The following is a 17,824-nucleotide window of genomic DNA, read 5'->3' as shown; positions in this document are numbered from 1 at the left end:
CCCATGTGGAATAACGACTCAAGACAACGTGCTATGGGATTAAATTGGCCACAACTTTATTAAATTTCAAATGTGGGTAGACCTTGGCTCAGGCATTGGGCGTTCTCCCTCCCCAGTCCCCAGCCGGGGACCTAGGGAGCATCAGGGTTATCCAATGGGGGGGTGGGCTGGCTCTGGAGAACATATGTTCAAGCAGAGATAGCCACCCCCGTAACGCCGCCGCCGCAGGAGAGAGCAATGACAACCTTTCGGCGTACGGTCAAAGCCTCCCTTCAGAAACCCCTTTAACGGGGAACTCTGGTATCGCCGCCGCAAGAGGAAGATGGACAAAAGGATTCCGCCCAAGGCCTGATACCGCCAAAGTTGTGACGTTTTGCTACGGGAAAGGCAAAACCTGCTAATGCAGGGGAATTCCTTTCCGGCCCTTTAACAGCGACCTTAACGTAGCAGCGCCCGCATACCTGTGAAGAAACGTTAACCTGCAAAACCTGTGAAGAAAAGTTAACCTGCAAAATAAGACATCAACTGAGGGTGGGTAGGGTGGGAGAAGCTCTGGAGCCAAGTGAGGATTCCCAGGTAAGATCCTCCCTCTATTGTGTGGGCAGGTAGTCCCTCCCCTACCTGGCCTGGTCTCCTTGGCAACGCTTCCCCCAGGTGGGATTGGACAACTGAGGTAGGCGGAGACCTCCAGGTATCCCACGTGAGGGAAGGCAAAGCCAAGCCTATGCTGATGGAGCCGCTCCAGATCCAGGGGCTGCGCGCGTCCACGCAAAGGGCGCCCCCCGTTTTATGCAGGGAGCAGTCATTCCCTTCTGGGCAACTTTCTGTGGGTCGTATGCCACTGGTGGGAGAAGCCAGAAGCAGAAGTGGGTGGGGCAAAAAGGGAGTACATTTCACCACTGTTCTAAGTAGGCTACTTTCTATGCACACAACCTCACGGACCTTGCTGTCTTCCATCCAGGCGAGCAGGAAGCATCCTCAGTTCAAGGACACAATGCAGCCAGGCAAAAGCCCATTTGGGTTGTAAAGGCAGGGCCTGGGGAGAATTCCGAGGGCCGGATAGAGAGGACGTGAGGGCCGCTCGCAGCTCCTGGGCCAGGGGCTCCCCTCCCTCTGGTTTTGGAAAAAGCTTGAAGGAACCTGCTAATTATGATGCCCTCTTTCTTTGCCAAGTGCGGAGACGCTTTTAGGGCAGCTCTGTGTGACTCAGGCTTTGAACAGCAGCCACTGTCTTTTGAACAGCTCTTCAAGCTTCCCCTCCTCCCTTCCTCCGCCTCCCCCTTCCCTATCGCCACATCGCCAGGACTCTCCTTCTCAGTTCCTAATTAAATTCATGTAATTATTTCTCCCCCGTCTTATCGGATGCACCAAGGTGCCCAGGAGCAAAAAGAAGGAACAGTTTGCTTTTATTGGTTGGCCCGTGCTTTCGTTGAAATTGGAAGTGCACGCCACTTAAATTTAAAGGGGAGCGTGTAATCTGTTCTCTCTTAAAGAGCAGCTTGGAAATGGCATGACGTGCCTGTTTTTTGTTTTTTCCTTTTGAGGAAACTCGAAGCAATTCCCTGCACGTATCTTGTGTGTGGACCTTCGGGGGTTGCTCTAGTTATCTCCTGCTTGGACTACTGCAACGCGCTCTACATGGGGCTACCTTTGAAGGTGACCCGGAAACTGCAATTAATCCAGAATGTGGCAGCTAGACTGGTGACTGGGAGTGGCCGCCGGGACCACATAACACCGGTTCTGAGAGATCTGCATTGGCTCCCAGCACGTTTCCGAGCACGATTCAAAGTGTTGGTGCTGACCTATAAAGCCCTAAATGGCCTCGGACCTGTATACCTGAAGGAGCGTCTCCACCCCCATCATCCAGCCCGGACATTGAGTCCAGCACTGAGGGTCTTCTGGCGGTTCCCTCATTGCGAGAAATGAGGTTACAGGGAACCAGGCAGAGGGCCTTCTCGGTAGTGGAGTCCGCCCTGTGGAACACCCTCCCCCCAGATGTCAAAGAGATAAACAACTACCTGACATTCAGAAGACATCTTAAGGCAGCCCTGTTCAGGGAAGTTTTTAATATTTAATGCTGTACTGTTTTTAACACTTGATTGGGAGCCGCCCAGAGTGGCTGGGAAAACTCAGCCAGATAAATAAATTATTATTATTATTATTATTATTATTATTATTATTATTGACTTTATGTAAAGAAAAAGAGTGTAATAATAATAATAATAATAATAATAATAATAATAATAATTATTATTTATTAATTCATTCCCCCAGCCACTCTGGGTGGCCCCCAACAGAATATTAAAAACATGATAAAACATCATACATTAAAAACTTCCCTAAACAGAGGGACCTTTCAGAGGTCTTCTAAAAGTCAGATAGTTGTTTGTTTCCTTGACATCTGACGGGAGGGCATTCCACAGGGCAGGTGCCACCACCGAGAAGACCCTCTGCCTGGTTCACTGTAACCTCACAGTGAGGGAACCGCCAGAAGGCTGTCAGAGCTGGACCTCAGTATCCAGGCTGAACGATGGGGGTGGAGATGCTCCTTCAGGTATAGCATAAGAAGCACCCTCCTGAATGAGACCAAAGGTCTACCTGTATACTGATCTCACAGTGGCCGATCAGATGCCTACGAAAAGCCTGCCCTCCTCATGGTTCTCACTGACTGGTATTCAGAGGCAGAGGTAGGAAAGATCTCCCAGTCCTTAAGAACATGAGACTAGCTTGCTGGGTCAGCATTCATTGCTGCCTCCCAACTGTGGAGAGATATCCTAACCATCATGGCCAGTAACCCTAGAAGGCCCTCTCCTCCATGGATGAAGTCCTTCCTTTCATCTGTTCCTGAATCTATTAACATTAAGCTCCATTGAATGTCCACGAGTTCTGATGTTATGAAATTGCATATTTCTGAGTCATTTTTCAGGCAGTAATTATATCATTTATAAATGCATAATGAGTCAGGAGTCTGCGATGACTGCGGGGGGTGGGGGACGACAGCTTTCTAATGGGCCAGTTTAGACCATTCTTCAAGCCATGGTCTGGGGTATCAGAAATAAATCTTGGATATGTTCGCTTTCCTGTTGGAGCAAAGACTGATCGATTCTGCATCAATACGCTGCCTTTCAATGATAAATCATACTTAAAGCTGCTTATGAACCATACAAATGAAAAATGATCCTAACAATTACAGCAAACAATGTCATTAAAAAAACCTCTATATATCAGCAGATATATAATTCTTCATGTGCCTCCTCCGTGAGAGGTCCGCAAGATTTTTCTGCAGTGGATCCCCATTTGTGGAATGCTTTCCCTCAGGAGACTCGCCTGGTGCCTTCTTTAAATACCTTTTAGTGCCTGGCGAAAACATTCCTCTTCAACCAACCAAGCCTTTGGCTGATTAACATCCTATTTCCTTTTACTGTAATTGTGTTTGTGGGAGGCGGGAGAGCAGGGAAGGGGGTTATTGTTTTGGTCTGTTTTCATTCCTTTTCCATTATGTATTTTGTGTTTATTATTATTATTATTATTATTATTATTATTATTATTATTATTATTATTATTATTATTAATACCCCGCCCATCTGGCTGGGTTTCCCCAGCCACTCTGGGTGGCTTCCAAAAGAATATTAAAATACTGTGATACATCAAACATTAAAAGCTTCCCTAAACAGGGCTGCCTTCAGATGTCTTCTAAAAGTCTGGTAGTTGTTGTTCTCTTTGACATCTGGTGGGAGGGCGTTCCACAGGGAAGGCGCCACTACCGAGAAGGCCCTCTGCCTGGTTCCCTGTAACTTGGCTTCTCGCAGTGAGGGAACTGCCAGAAGGCCCTCGGTGCTGGACCTCAGTGTCCAGGTAGAACAATGGAGGTGGAGATGCTCCTTCAGGTATACTGGACCTTGTATACCTGTATTATCTTGTATTTTTATGCTGTGAGCTTCCCTGAGATCTTCAGGGGAAGGGCGGTATACAAATTTGATAATGGATGCTCGCCGTGTCTCCGGCGGTGGGCGACGTTTTGCGGCCCAGCACGCAGCCCCGCCACCCACCCGAAACCACGCCATGCTGTTGGGCCATTGCTCTGATCTCTAGTGTTATGTACTGAGTTGAAAAGGATCCAAACTGCAGCAGTCTGATTGGTCCTAGAACAATAGGATCCAAATTGCATCAGTCTGATTGGTCCTAGAACAATAGGATCCAAATTGCAGCAGTCTGATTGGTCCCAGAACAATAGGATTCAGAATGCAGCAGTCTGATTGGTCCAAGAAAAATGCAGCAGTATGATTGGTTGGCAGGAACTACCCAATCATGTTCCAGATATAAGTGAATCCACAACCTGATTGGCTTACAGTAGAATTCCAGAATTAACCAATCATGTGCAGCCCATTGTGTAAATAATGTATATAAAGCAGATACTTTGAGCGGACTTTCATTCATTCCTCCTCACCACTATGAGCTGAATAAAGAGCATGAAATCACTTTGCGACTCTGAGTATATTTCATCTAGGCAAAGGCCTATGTGTTCCCGCCGAACCTCCATATTTGAATCAGCCAATCCGCAGCAGGCCAGGGGGCTGAGCTAAAGGAGAGGACCGTGGAAGCACAGGCTTCACTCTGGTCCACTCCTTAGATTTAAAAGGAGGTCGGAGCCAACACTGGCAGCACAGCAGCCTCAGAGCGTCACCCACCCAGCCCTCCCTCTAATGGTTTCTTTCTTTACAGGCTAACCTTCTCCTTTCCAGGTCCATGAATGTTGCTGCAGTCGGATGATGGTTGCTGTTTTTCAGAGCCAGGAAGGAATTTGCCCTGCTCTGCAGGTTTTGCCTTTCCCGTAGCAATGATCACACCTTTGGCGGTTTTAGGCCTTGGATGGAATCCAGTCTAGTCCATCAATCGATAGAAGGGGTGGTGTGGTGACACACCCCACCTGCGGCGGTGATACCAGGGACCCCATTAAAGGGGGCATTGAGGGGTGTCTCAGACCACAAGAATATGGTGGTGGGTCATAGAACTCCCCTCAGCAACATGGATTGTGTTATGTACTGAAGTTCTCCCCCTGGGCCAGCAGGGGGATACTGTAAATAGTTATGCAAATAAGGGATCGAAAGTGACGTTCAGCGATTGGATAGTTTTAGGAAATTGTTACAGTTACATGGTACTGGAGCCTTAGGCGCCGACTCCATGGGGCTTGAGGGGGCCCGAGCCCCCTCAAAAATTCGTTTGGGGGGGCTCAGCCCCCCCAATAATCTCGGGCGGCGGTGGGCGCGTCCGCGGCTTTTATAGGGCGCCCGGCGCGCACCAGCTCGATAACGGGCACCGGCGCGGCGGGGGGCGCCGGGCCGGGGGAGGGGGGCGGCCGGCCTGTCTCCTTGGCAACCCCATTGAGCAGCGCCGGCTCCCCCGGGAGGGCCATCCCCCCGCGCCGCCGATCGCCAACACCGCCGACGCTGTGGCTGCCCGAGCCCGAGCCTGAGCCTGAGCCTGAGCCCTACCCGAAGCCCGAGCCCGAGCCTGAGCCCAAGCCCGTCAGGAAGGAAGGAAGGAAGGAAGGAAGGAAGGAAGGAAGGAAGGAAGGAAGGAAGGAAGGAGAAATGGGGAGGGAGACGAGGGAGGAAAATTGCGCGCAGGGTGAAGAAAGGAGAAGGGCGAACGAGACGAGCTTCCAACCCAAAAAAGGGCTGGAAGACTGGGAGGATGAAGGATCGGGAAAGAAAGTGACGCCTTCCCCGCCCGCGACATCGCCCGCTTGTCATTGGCAGCGCAGCGGGCGCCCAGAGGGGCTGGGCACTGGCGCAGGGCCGCTCCACAGCCGCGGAGGACAGCTGCGCGGCTAGCAAGGTGCGCCGCGTAGAGCGCGGCCCTTGTGTGGCCCGGTGGCCAGGCAAGCTCGGGCGGGGACCCGCATGCGAATCTAAGACGGGAGAAGAGGGCAGAGCAAAGGGGGTCCCTTCCCCAACCTCCGGCTCTGAGACTTCCCTGCGCCCCAGAAAAGCGAAAGGATTTTCTCTTCTTCTTTTTTTATAAATATTTTATTAAGTTTTCAAATACAAAGTTAGAAACATACACTGAAGAAAAAAGTAAAAGAACAAGAAAAAGAAAAAAAGAAAAAGAAAAAAAGAAAACCAACCATTCAACACATTTTTTATATAACTAACTGGACTTCCTCGCATCTCCCTTACCCTGCATTCTTTATAATAAAGATATCAGCAAATTATTACCTTGTTTCGTACCTTATTTTGTACTTTTCAAATACTATACCTCTAAATTTAACATACTTTTCATCAGTTACTTATATCTTAAATTAAACATAGTATTACCTTAGATTTTGACCTTTTCTTACTTAAAATATAATTTCCTGTTTCCCAAATCTAATTGCTGAAGCTATAGTTTCCGAATCGTGTAAATTTTTAACATTCATACAACTTATATTGTTTTTGTAAATAGTCCTTAAATTTTTTCCAGTCCTCTTCCGTTGTTTCTTCTCCCAAATCTCGGATTCTGCCAGTCATTTCAGCCAGTTCCATGTAGTCCATCAATTGCGTCTGCCACTCTTCCAGTGTGGGCAAATCTTGTGTCTTCCAATATTTTGCGATAAGTATTCTTGCTGCTGTAGTTGCATACATAAAGAAAGTTCTATCCTTCTTTAACACTTTCTGGCCAACAATGCCCATGAGGAAGGCCTCTGGTTTCTTGGGAAAGGTATACTTAAATACCTTTTTTAACTCATTATAGATCATTTCCCAGAAGGCCTTCACTTTTGGAAAAGTCCACCAGAGGTGAAAGAATGTCCCTTCAGCCTCCTTACATTTCCAACATTTATTATCAGACAGGTGATATATTTTTGCAAGCTTGACTGGGGTCATGTACCACCTATAAATCATTTTCATAATATTTTCCTTCAAGGCATTACATGCTGTGAATTTCATTCCGGTGGTCCATAACCTTTCCCAGTCCTCAAACATGATGTTATACCCAATATCCTGAGCCCATTTTATCATGGCTGATTTGACTGTCTCATCCTGAGTGATTTTCTCTTCAACCTACCCTCCATCCTCTTGCAGAAAACTCTTTGCCTGCCCTGCCCGTATCTTGTTTTTGCTTTTTAATTCCACACACGCACCCTTCGGACTTCGTGGCAATCGGGCGCACGGGTGCGTTTCCTAAGAGAGTGAGGACCCCCGCCTCCTCCCCACCTGCTCCCTCGCCAGCCAGCCAGCCGCGCGCCCTAGCCGGAGAGCCCCGGCCGTCCCCGTCGCGCAATCGGCTGGATCTCCCTTCAGCAGGCCGTGCTCACAACTCGGCCCAGGGACCCCCAGCAGCGGATCTCTGGCTCAGCTGAAGAATCCGGCAACAAGCCCCCTCCTCCCCAATCGCTCCGCCGAAATACGCTCCAAAACCCCCCAGATAGGCCGCCGGCCGCCAAGTCTAGTGGCGCCCTGAGCGAGGGTCTCTCCCCAACACCGCCACCTCGAACTGTGTTCTCCCGGCTACCCGAGCGAACCAGCGGCAGGACCCCGGTATGGGCCCCCCCAATATTTTTTATAAGTCGGCGCCCCTGACTGGAGCTCTATATAAGCAGGCTGACTGAACCCCTCAGTTTAGTTCTGTTCTGGCCTCTGAATAAACAAGAGCTGTTTGAAGAATCGCTGTGTCGTCTGATATGTCTACCCACAACTTAACAGATTGGGGGCCAGCTGTGTGAATGCTGTGATAGTATCCCCATATCACCAACTGACCCTGTCTTGCCTCAGACCCCCAGCAAGGGAGCTGAGAAGGATACATGCCCAATGCCTAAGCCAAGGTTTTCCTACATTTGAAATTAAGAAAGCTGTGGCCGTTTTAATCCCAAGTATGTTGTCCTGCGTCTTACCTGATGTGTTGTCTGGCTTCCGGGGGTGGGAAGGGGAGGGGGGTATCGGCACCTGGGCATGTGAATAATAATAATAAACACAGGCTCTTTTTTAATAAAAAATACACACTCAAATAAAATAGTCTTAAGAACTCGCTTAACAGGAGGAAAAGAAAAGAGCAGCAGATGAATACCAAACACAAGTTATATTATGGATTTACTCAGGGGGGTTTGCATACTTCTGAATAGTGCTGTTTTTCTGCATATTATATTTATTGCTAGACAACACTCCTCCAGGCTGCTTTAGGAGATGATATCTTATTAGCAACCAGAGCAAACAGTTCTGAAATACTTTGGTTGCATCTACAGTAGGGTATATGCAAATTCAGACATGTGTTTTCTCTGTTCGGGGAAAACTATGGCTCTGCACCAGGACATCTGTTCAGTCCCCAGCATCTCCAGGTCAGGCTATGAAAGAATCCTGTCTGAAATCCTGGAGAGAAATGCTGCCAACCAGTGCAGGGAATAGTGAGCTACATGAATCAGTGGGTATTTACCACGTTCCTATATTAGCTGCTTTGTATAGTGCATGGCAGGGACGCGGGTGGCGCTGTGGGTTAAACCACAGAGCCTAGGACTTGCCAATCAGAAGGTCGGCGGTTTGAATCCCCACGACGGGGTGAGCTTCCATTGCTCGGTCCCAGCTCCTGCCAAGCTAGCAGTTCGAAAGCACATCAAAGTGCAAGTAGATAAATAGGTACCGCCTATTCCGTGCGCTGCTCTGGTTTGCCAGAAGCGGCTTAATCATGCTGGCCACATGACCCAGAAGCTGTACGCCGGCTCCCTCGGCCAATAAAGCGAAATGAGCACCGCAACCCCAGAGTTGGCCATGACTGGACCTAATGGTCAGGGGTCCCTTTACCTTTGCCTATAGTGCATGGTGGGGAGGTATGTTTCATATCTGAAATGGCTGTTATGGAAATACACTGTTGATGTTGCTGTTTCAAGGCAGAAACTCTCCCCATCTCCCCTGCCTGAGTGACTTTTCTCTTTTGAAATATAGATGAAGCCACGCTGAAATTGATGAAGACACCTCGGTGCTCTCTCCCTGATCTCGCTGAATCGGAGGCAAGGAGGAAAAGGCATGCTCAGTCAGCAACCAAGTGGAACAAAAGGAACTTATCTTGGAGGTTGGCTGTTAAATCTTTTGCACTTGCAGTGCCGGTGGGGAGGAATGGCTCAAGGGCTGATTCAGCCGTCCGTGATTATTTGCGTGCTTGAATGGGGCCACTGCTGATCAGAGGGCACTTCAAGGTAGCCTGTCTGTGGAACATTCATCCCTGTTCGTTTGTTGCCCAAAAAAAAGCCTGCAGGGAGGTTCGGTATTTGCTGAGCACGCATTCCGATTTGTTGCCGGGGGACGTTAGATGGTGGCCAACTTTGCAGTTACACATTTAAAGCAGTATCATACCAATTTAAACCATTGTGGCTTTCCCCAAAGAATTCTGGGAACTGTGCTTTGCTAAGGAAGCTGTGAGTTGTTGTTGTTGTTGTTGTTGTTTAGTCGTGCCCGACTCTTCATGACCCCATGGACCAGAGCATGCCAGGCACTCCTGTCTTCCACTGCCTCCCACAGTTTGGTCAAACTCATGCTGGTAGCTTTGAGAACACTGTCCAACCATCTCATCCTCTGTCATCCCCTTCTCCTTGTGCCCTCAATCTTTCCCAACATCAGGGTCTTTTCCAGGGAGTCTTCTCTTCTCATGAGGTGGCCAAAGTATTGGAGCCTCAGCTTCAGGATCTGTCCTTCCAGTGAGCACTCAGGGCTGATTTCCTTCAGAATGGAGAGGTTTGATCTTCTTGCAGTCCATGGGACTCTCAAGAGTCTCCTCCAGCACCATAATTCAAAAGCATAAATTCTTTGGCCATCAGCCTCCTTTATGGTCCAACTCTCACTTCCATATATCACTACTGGGAAAACCATAGCTTTAACTATATGGACCTTTGTTGGCAAGGTGATGTCTCTGCTTTTTAAGATGCTGTCTAGGTTTGTCATCGCTTTTCTCCCAAGAAGCAAGCGTCTTTTAATTTCATGACCTCTGTCATCGTCTGCAGTGATCACGGAGCCCAAGAAAGTAAAATATCTCACTGTCTCCATTTCTTCCCCTTCTATTTGCGAAGGAGCTGCGAGTTGTTAGGAGACATTTATTCCCCTCACAGAGCTACAATTCCCAGAGTTCCTTGGGAAAAACAATTGATAGGTAAACCACTGTGGAAATTGTAGCTGTGTGAGGGAAATTGGGGTCTCTTAACAACTCCCTTAGCAAAGTACAGTTCTCAGAATTCTTTAGGGGAAGCCACAATTGCTTAAAGTTGTATACTATTGCTTCTCAGAAGCCCACGAGCCAGACATGGTCACAATGGCACCCTCCCCACTGGGGTTCCCAAGCAGTTGGTGGCGGCCATCGTGACAGCTTTATCTTGCAGGAGCGCTTGGCTGCTTTCAGGAGAGATATTCGGCTTAATGGTCCTCCTGTGCTGGGGAAGAACATCGTTACCAGAGTCCTCAACAGGTTGAACCGAGATCAAGTGGAAAGTAGATAAATGTGGGGGTTTGCGTTTGATTTATTCTGTTGTTTGGATTTTTAACAACCGCAGTAGTTGGAGCTCTGCTGTCCCCAGGGGAAAAGGCAGGCTGGAACTCCAAGCACTGCAGCTCATGCGCTTTAGTTCTGGGACCTCTGTGTGGCAAGAGCGCCCCCTGCTGCCACTTGCAAAAATCAGGTGTTGGTGAACACAAAGCCCGACAGAAATCGTACAGGGATTCCCAGCTTGTAATAAAAAATAAACAGGCCTCAGTGAGTATTCCTTTATGTTGTCCAGTGGTATATTCCTGAGTCTTCTGTTCTCCTTTGCACTGAACAACATGGGGCCATCTACCCATTCAGGCATTTAGAACTGTGGAACTGGCAATTTTAAAACAAGTACCAAATAATATTTATTCTGCACTTTTAAGGGACCAATCTTTTAGTGTGGCGTCTCCTGCACCCATTGACTTTAGGCAGGTGCCTTCCCTCTATTTTTTTCAGTGCCTCCTTAAAACCTTTCTGTTCAGGCAGAGTGTAAAGTTGATGTGTATTTTTCACCTTTTTTTTTAAAGGACTGTATAAAATCAGTAACCAAAATACAGTGGTGCCCCGCAAGACGAATGCCTCACAAGACGGAAAACCTGCTAGACGAAAGGGTTTTCCGTTTTTGAGCTGCTTCGCAAGACAATTTTCCCTATGGGCTTGCTTTGCAAGATGAAAACGTCTTGCGAGTGTTCCGATTTTTCCCCGCTTCCCCCCCCCTTTTTCTAAGCCGCTAAGCCGCTAATAGCCTTTTATCCGCTAATCCGCTAATCCTTTAATAGCCACTAAGCCTTTAATAGCCGCTAAACCGCTAATAGCGCTAAGCCGCTAATAGGGTTGCTTCGCAAGACGAAAAAACCGCTAGACGAAGAGACTCGCGGAACGGATTAATTTCGTCTTGCGAGGCACCACTGTATAATCATATAATGGTTAAATGTGAACAGAATATACCGGATACCCAGTACCGTCGTACCTTGGTTCTCGAACGGAATCCGTTCCGGAAGTCCGTTCAACTTCCGAAAATGTTTGAAAACCAAGGCACGGCTTCCGATTGGCTGCAGGAACTTCCTGCACTCAATCGGAAGCCGCGTCGGACGTTCGGCTTCCAAAAAATGTTCGCAAACCGGAAAACTCACTTCCAGGTTTGCGGCGTTTGGGAGCCAAAACATTTGAGTCACAAGGCATTCAAGAACCAAGGTGCCACTGTATAATAAAAGTGATGCCTATTTTAATCTATACTTAGAATGTATTCTTTAAACCGTTGATTTTATTCATTTTGCAGAGAGCTACAGAGCTACATTTCCACAGAGCTACAATTCCCAGTGTGGTCTAACATCCAAGGAACTCTGGGAATTGTTCCTGTGTGAGGGAAATAGGGGTTTCCTAATTACTCTCAGCACCCTGAACAAACTACACCTCCCATAATTCTTTGCAGGAAGCCATGGCTGTTTAAAGTGGTATCATTGCTGTTTTCGTGTATGGTGTGGATATGGCCAATGTACAAACTATGTCCAGTATAAATCTGCCACTACAGTGGTACCTCGGGTTACAGATGCTTCAGGTTACAGACGTTACAGACTCCGCTAACCCAGAAATAGTACCTTGGGTTAAGAACTTTGCTTCAGGATGAGAACAGAAATCGCGCGGCGACAGCGGGAGACCCCATTAGCTAAAGTGGTACCTCAGGTTAAGAACAGTTTCAGGTTCAGAACGGACCTCCAGAATGAATTAAGTACTTGACCCGAGGTACCACTGTATTTCACTATCACTGCATCAATGGCATGTTGCAGAACACACCTGTGGAAGATAAAAAATCAGTCTGGAGCAGCCCAGACCTTTCACCACCTTTGCAAAGACCCTGGAGAGGACGCTGAGCCCCAGAACACAATCACTTTGATCTAGCCCAGGGGTCTGCAACCTTTAAGACAAAAAGAGCCACTTGGACCCATTTCCAAAGGAAAAAAAAAACTGGGAGCCGCAAAACTCGCCATTATAAAAATAACTTTTTTGTCACTTTTTTATTATTTCTTTGTTTGACCCCTCAGAATTACTCCTCCTCATAGAAATAAACGTTAAATTAACACGTTACCTTTTTTTTGTGTGTGTGTGTTCTTCACTCCCCTTCAAAACAGTGACCAGCGTACATGCCCCCTTTCAATGCAGTGACCAGCGTACATGCCCCTTACAATGTAGCGGGCGGGCGGGCGGGCGGGAAGGTGATGTTGGGACGGTGCATGACTAACGCATGCACCACCCCCATGCGACGTCACAGCCAGTACAGCGCCTGTCACAGTGGGGAGTGTCGGGGTGCACAATGCACCTCTTCCCCTCACTAGTATCCGCACCGGAGCCGCGGCAAAGGTGTAAAAGAGCCACATGCGGCTCCGGAGCCGCGGGCTGCAGACCCCTGATCTAGCCGCTCGCTCTAAACAGCATTTTAACAAAGCATCCCACACAAAGAGATGTGTGGTGGTTGATTTCCTAGGAGCAGGGCTTAGAAAAGGAAGATGGTCCTTGATCAGCAGGGAAGTCAATATGCTGGAGGCAGAGAGGGCAGGAGAAAAGATTTCTCTCCTTTCTCATGAAATTGCTCAGGCATAACCCTGCCTGTCATATTTCGTTGCTCAGAGAAGCGAGCGGGGACTTGGTGATACCCAGACTGGCAAGCTGACTCAGCAATCGTAGGAGCAAGTGGGACGCCAGGCCTGTGAGCTGACTCAGCGTCCCCACACAGCGATTCAACCCGGCTGCTGTCAATCTCAATGAAAGGAAGAGCTCTGTGTTTTTTCAAGTCATCGACTCTGCGTGGTCTTTTGAAGCCAAAACAATCCCCGCAGACGGCTTGGCTCTCAGCCGGCTTTCAAATGCCAGTTAGGCTTACAGCAAAGAGCGGGTGGAGGGTTGCTGAGTCACAATAAGGAGCAACAGCGCTCACACACACACACACACACACACACACCCGGGAGACAGCTTGCATTACTAGGCAGGGGGGCAGGGAGAATATTAATGCTAATATTAATTGCTTTCTATTGTGTTAACTGTGGAACAAATCACACACGCACGCACGCACACAGAGGAGGGAGCTGTGGTTCAGTTGCTGCTTCCTGCTACATGTGAAGCTACTACAAAATGCAGTTGTGCTTGGCAAGCCCATTGGGACTTGTAGGGCAATAGCCAAAGAGAAGAAGCAAGTGGATCCAGAAAGAGCCAGTGATAGGTAAAACCAATGGCTGGCATGTTGGCAAAGTTCCTTAAATAATGGAGACCAGAGAGTCCAGAGAGAAAAGAAATCTTGGTAACATTTTACTGTGGAAACTGAACAAAAACAGTATATGATTTAAGGAGAACAGCAAAAGTCGCACCTTAAAAGTACAGGACATTCAACGAAACATACAGGAAACGTCTCAGAACTACACAGCCAATCAGAGAGCATGTGCTACCTCAGCTAAGATCATGCTGGTTGCTAAGCAACACCTCTACCCATCCTCTTCTTGGCTAGGTGACTTTAACAGAATTAACCCTTAAGCTGCCATATGTCTGGGATTCCCCAGACACGTCCGGAATCGCACTGTCAAAATGGCGTCCATGCGAATTTTTAAAGAAAACTGTTGAAAAAATCCCCAGAAAGCCCAAAGACTTTTTTGGGGGGTGAGATATTTCCAAAACAACTCCGCCCCCCAAAAAAGCAAGTGGGGGCTTGCTGAGGGAAAGTGAGCAGACAAGAGTGAGCTAAAGTTGCTTATAAGGTAAAAGGTAGATAAAGGACCCCTGGACTGTTAAGCCCAGTGAAAGGAGACTATGGGGTTGTGACGCTCATCTCGCTTCAGGCTGAGGGAGCCAGCATTTGTCCACAGACAGCTTTCCGGGTCATGTGGCCAGCATGACTAAACCACTTCTGTCGCAACAGAACACCGTGACAGAAACCAAAGTGCATGGAAACGCCGTTTACTTTCCCACCGTAGCAGTACCTATTTATCTACTTGCACTGGTGTGCTTTCGAACTGCTAGGTTGGCGGGAACTGGGACAGAGCAATGGGAATCGAAGGAATTCGAACCGCCAACCTTCTGATCAACAAGCCCAGGAGGCTCAGTGGTTTGGACCACAGCACCAGCTGCGTCCCCAGAAGTTGCTGGACAAGTGCCCCAAATGGATATACCATATTTTTCGCCCTATAGGACGCACTTTTTCCCCTCCAAAAATGAAGGGGAAATGTGTGTGCGTCCTATGGGGCGAATGCAGGCTTTTGCTGAAGCTTGGAGAGCGAGAGGGGTCGGTGCGCACCGACCCCTCTCGCTCTCCAGGCTTCAGGAAGACATCCGCAGCCTAGGCAGCCCTGCGGGAGGTCCCGCAGGGCTGTCTAGGCTGCGGATAGCAGCCTGCTTCCCGGAGCGTCGGGCGTCCTGAAAGCAGAGTGCCCGGCGCTTCGGGAACACATCCACAGCCTAGGCAGCCCTGCAGGAGGTCCTGCAGGGATGTCTAGGCTGCGGATAGCAGCCTGCCGCCCAGCGCGAGGGGCGCCCTGAAGCAGAGCACCCCTCGCGCCGGGCAGACATCCGCAGTGTGGGGAGCCCTGCAGGAGTTCCCCGCAAGGCTCCCCACGCTGCGGATAGCAGCCTGCTGCCCGGCTTGAGGGGTGCCCTGAAGCAGAGCGCCCCCCGCGCCCGGCAGACATCCGCAGCGTGTTGGAGCACTGCAGGAGTTCCCCGCAGGGCTCCCCACGCTGCGGATAGCAGCCTGCCGCCGGGCGGGCAGGGCGCCCTGAAACAGAGTGCCCCTCGCGCTGGGCAGACATCCGCAGCATGGGGAACCTTGCAGGAGTTCCCCGCAGGGCTCCCCATGCTGCGGATAGCAGCCTGCCGCCAGGTGGGTGGGGCGCCCTGATGCAGAGTGCCCCTCGCGCCAGGCAGACATCGGCCAGCCCCACAAGCTCGGGGGACAGCAGGGAGGCGCAGCGCCACCATCCCGCTGTTCCTCGACCTGGTTCGGTTTCCCCAACCTGCTTTTGGGGGGAAAATAAAGGGGGGGAAATTTCCTTTATTTCCCCCCAAAAAAACTAGGTGCGTCCTATGGGACGGAGCGTCCTATGGGATGAAAAATACGGTACCTGCCGTGCACCTCTTCTTTCTCCTTGCCTCACCCTCTGGACCCAATTGTGTACAAACGGTGCCGTGGTTAGTGTTGGAGTTTGACCTGGGAGAACAGAGTTCAGATTTCCACTCAGCAATGAAGCTCCCTGGGTGACCTTATGGTCACCGGTCTCAGCCTAACCTGCTTATTCTTCTCTCTGCTTGCCATGGAGAAACTGCAAGGAAACAGGCAGCAACAAGGAAGGAGGCTATGGGCATTGACTGTGTGCCCTCAACTGGGGCCCAACAGCGCCAACCCCTGATGCTGGATCCAAGGTTGGTGGCCCCAAGGAGAAGACTCAAACCACTAAGATCCCCCTGCTTCCATCTAAACATTGTTCAGTCCAGAAGTAGAACACCTCACGCTGAGCTTCTGTTTCAGCTCTCAAGCCAACTCATTTGTTAGAATCATAGAATCATAGAATCGTAGAGTTGGAAGAGACCACAAGGGCCATCGAGTCCAACCCCCTGCCAAGCAGGAAACACCATCAGAGCACTCCTGACATATGGTTGTCAAGCCTCTGCTTAAAGACCTCCAAAGTAGGAGACTCCACCACACTCCTTGGCAGCAAATTCCACTGTCGAACAGCTCTTACTGTCAGGAAGTTCTTCCTAATGTTTAGGTGGAATCTTCTTTCTTGTAGTTTGGATCCATTGCTCCGTGTCCGCTTCTCTGGAGCAGCAGAAAACAACCTTTCTCCCTCCTCTATGTGACATCCTTTTATATATTTGAACATGGCTATCATATCACCCCTTAACCTCCTCTTCTCCAGGCTAAACATGCCCAGCTCCCTTAGCCATTCCTCACAAGGCATCGTTTCCACATTATTTCTGAGATACGGACATGAGGAAGCAGCACCCACACCAGCTGGGTAACATATGAATCAGATCTCGGGATGTCGGAGATTTCTATTAAAAATGGGAATGTGGGAGCAGGAATCGCCAGTGTTTGCTTATTCATCCCACAAACCGGAATGGGAATCAATCCAGCGAATACGTTCTCTGCTGTTGCTTTCGGTCCATAATTGGTTTTGCTTCCCTCCTGCTTGCATTGCGTTTCCTTCGCGCTGAAATGAACGGCGAGGAACAATTTAATGGCAACGTCTTTTACGTCATGCACTTAACTGGGTTACGAAAATTACGCAAGTTGCGTCATTTCGCTCAGGTGAGGCAGTGAGGCGAATGGCATACTTTTCGGAAGGGGGTGAACTGCAGTGGAATGGAAACAGTGCCACGTATGACAACTAAAAGGCAGAAAATGGTGTCTTCTTGCATCCATAATCAGACCTGAGCTTTTTAAGTTGCTCTGGACATCTGTTTTGTTTTGTTTTTTGTCAAATCTCTGAAGTAGCTGAGTGTCCCAAAGGACATACTAAAGAGCTACGTAAGCCAGGTGTGGCCAGGTAGCAACACAAAGCAGGGGAGCATGTCTGCCACTTCACAATTGCATTCCTGCACAACTCTGTGTCCTCCACAGAGCCTGTTTGTGCCACATCCATGGCAACCCCCCCTCCCAAATATGCCTCATGTCCCAGGGACTAGTTCTGCTCAAGAAGCTGCCATTTTTATTTTATTTTTAATATATTTATTAAAGTTTTCTTGTTTTACAAAGGTATGCGCCATGTCTCTTTTTTCAAGTTACATTTTCCATAGGTCAGTTTCATTTGTTGAGACATTAGGGTTACATTAGAAAAAAGGGGGGGAGGCGAGGGGGGGTCGGGAGGCGATGTTTCTAATTTGCTTAATGTATGTATGGGGTTTTGTGTCAGCGTCATTTGTGAGGGTTCTCTTTGCTATTCGCTTGTGTTCCTTTGGTGGTGAGAGAAATTGGGGTTGGCCTAGGGTCCGGTTGCTTGTTTGTGATTGGTTGTGGTGAACTTTCATGTGTGAGTGGGGTGGGTGGGTGTTTTTGAATCAGGTTCGCCAGATTGATTCGTATGCTGTTAGTAGCTGCCATTTTAAGAAAAAGGCAGGTCAGCAGCTGGAGCTGTTTGTCAACATGCCACTGCCAAGTGAGCTGTGGGTGCTTGTCTGCCTTGTGTGACAAGGCCAGGGAGAAGGGCAGGCAGAAGGGGGGGTTGTGGAGGCAGAAATCAAGGGCACTGAGCTGTTAGAAATTTGTTTGTTGGCACAGAACTCAGAGGCTTGGAAGCCTAACCCAGTGGATCCTGAGGGTGTCAAAAGGCCTGCTCAGATCTTCCAGAAAGGTGTGGGGAGC

The 17,824-nt window shown here is 49.1% G+C and overlaps 1 protein-coding gene across 1 annotated transcript in view; it reads left to right on the top strand.

The window, feature by feature from the left end:
* Positions 1-17,824, top strand: part of MMP17 (matrix metallopeptidase 17) — a 165,641-nt gene that overhangs the window by 117,615 nt on the left and 30,202 nt on the right. Inside the window, exon 3 of the mRNA XM_083476457.1 lies at positions 8,913-9,039. Coding sequence (XP_083332583.1) covers positions 8,913-9,039 — 127 coding nt within the window. The remainder of the gene's footprint in view (positions 1-8,912; positions 9,040-17,824) is intronic.

Source organism: Podarcis liolepis (assembly GCF_965112155.1).
Source record: "Podarcis liolepis genome assembly, chromosome: 15".
Taxonomy (NCBI): Eukaryota; Metazoa; Chordata; class Lepidosauria; order Squamata; family Lacertidae; genus Podarcis; species Podarcis liolepis.
Note: the sequence above shows the minus strand (reverse complement) of the source record. Positions and strands in the feature narration are given on the sequence as shown.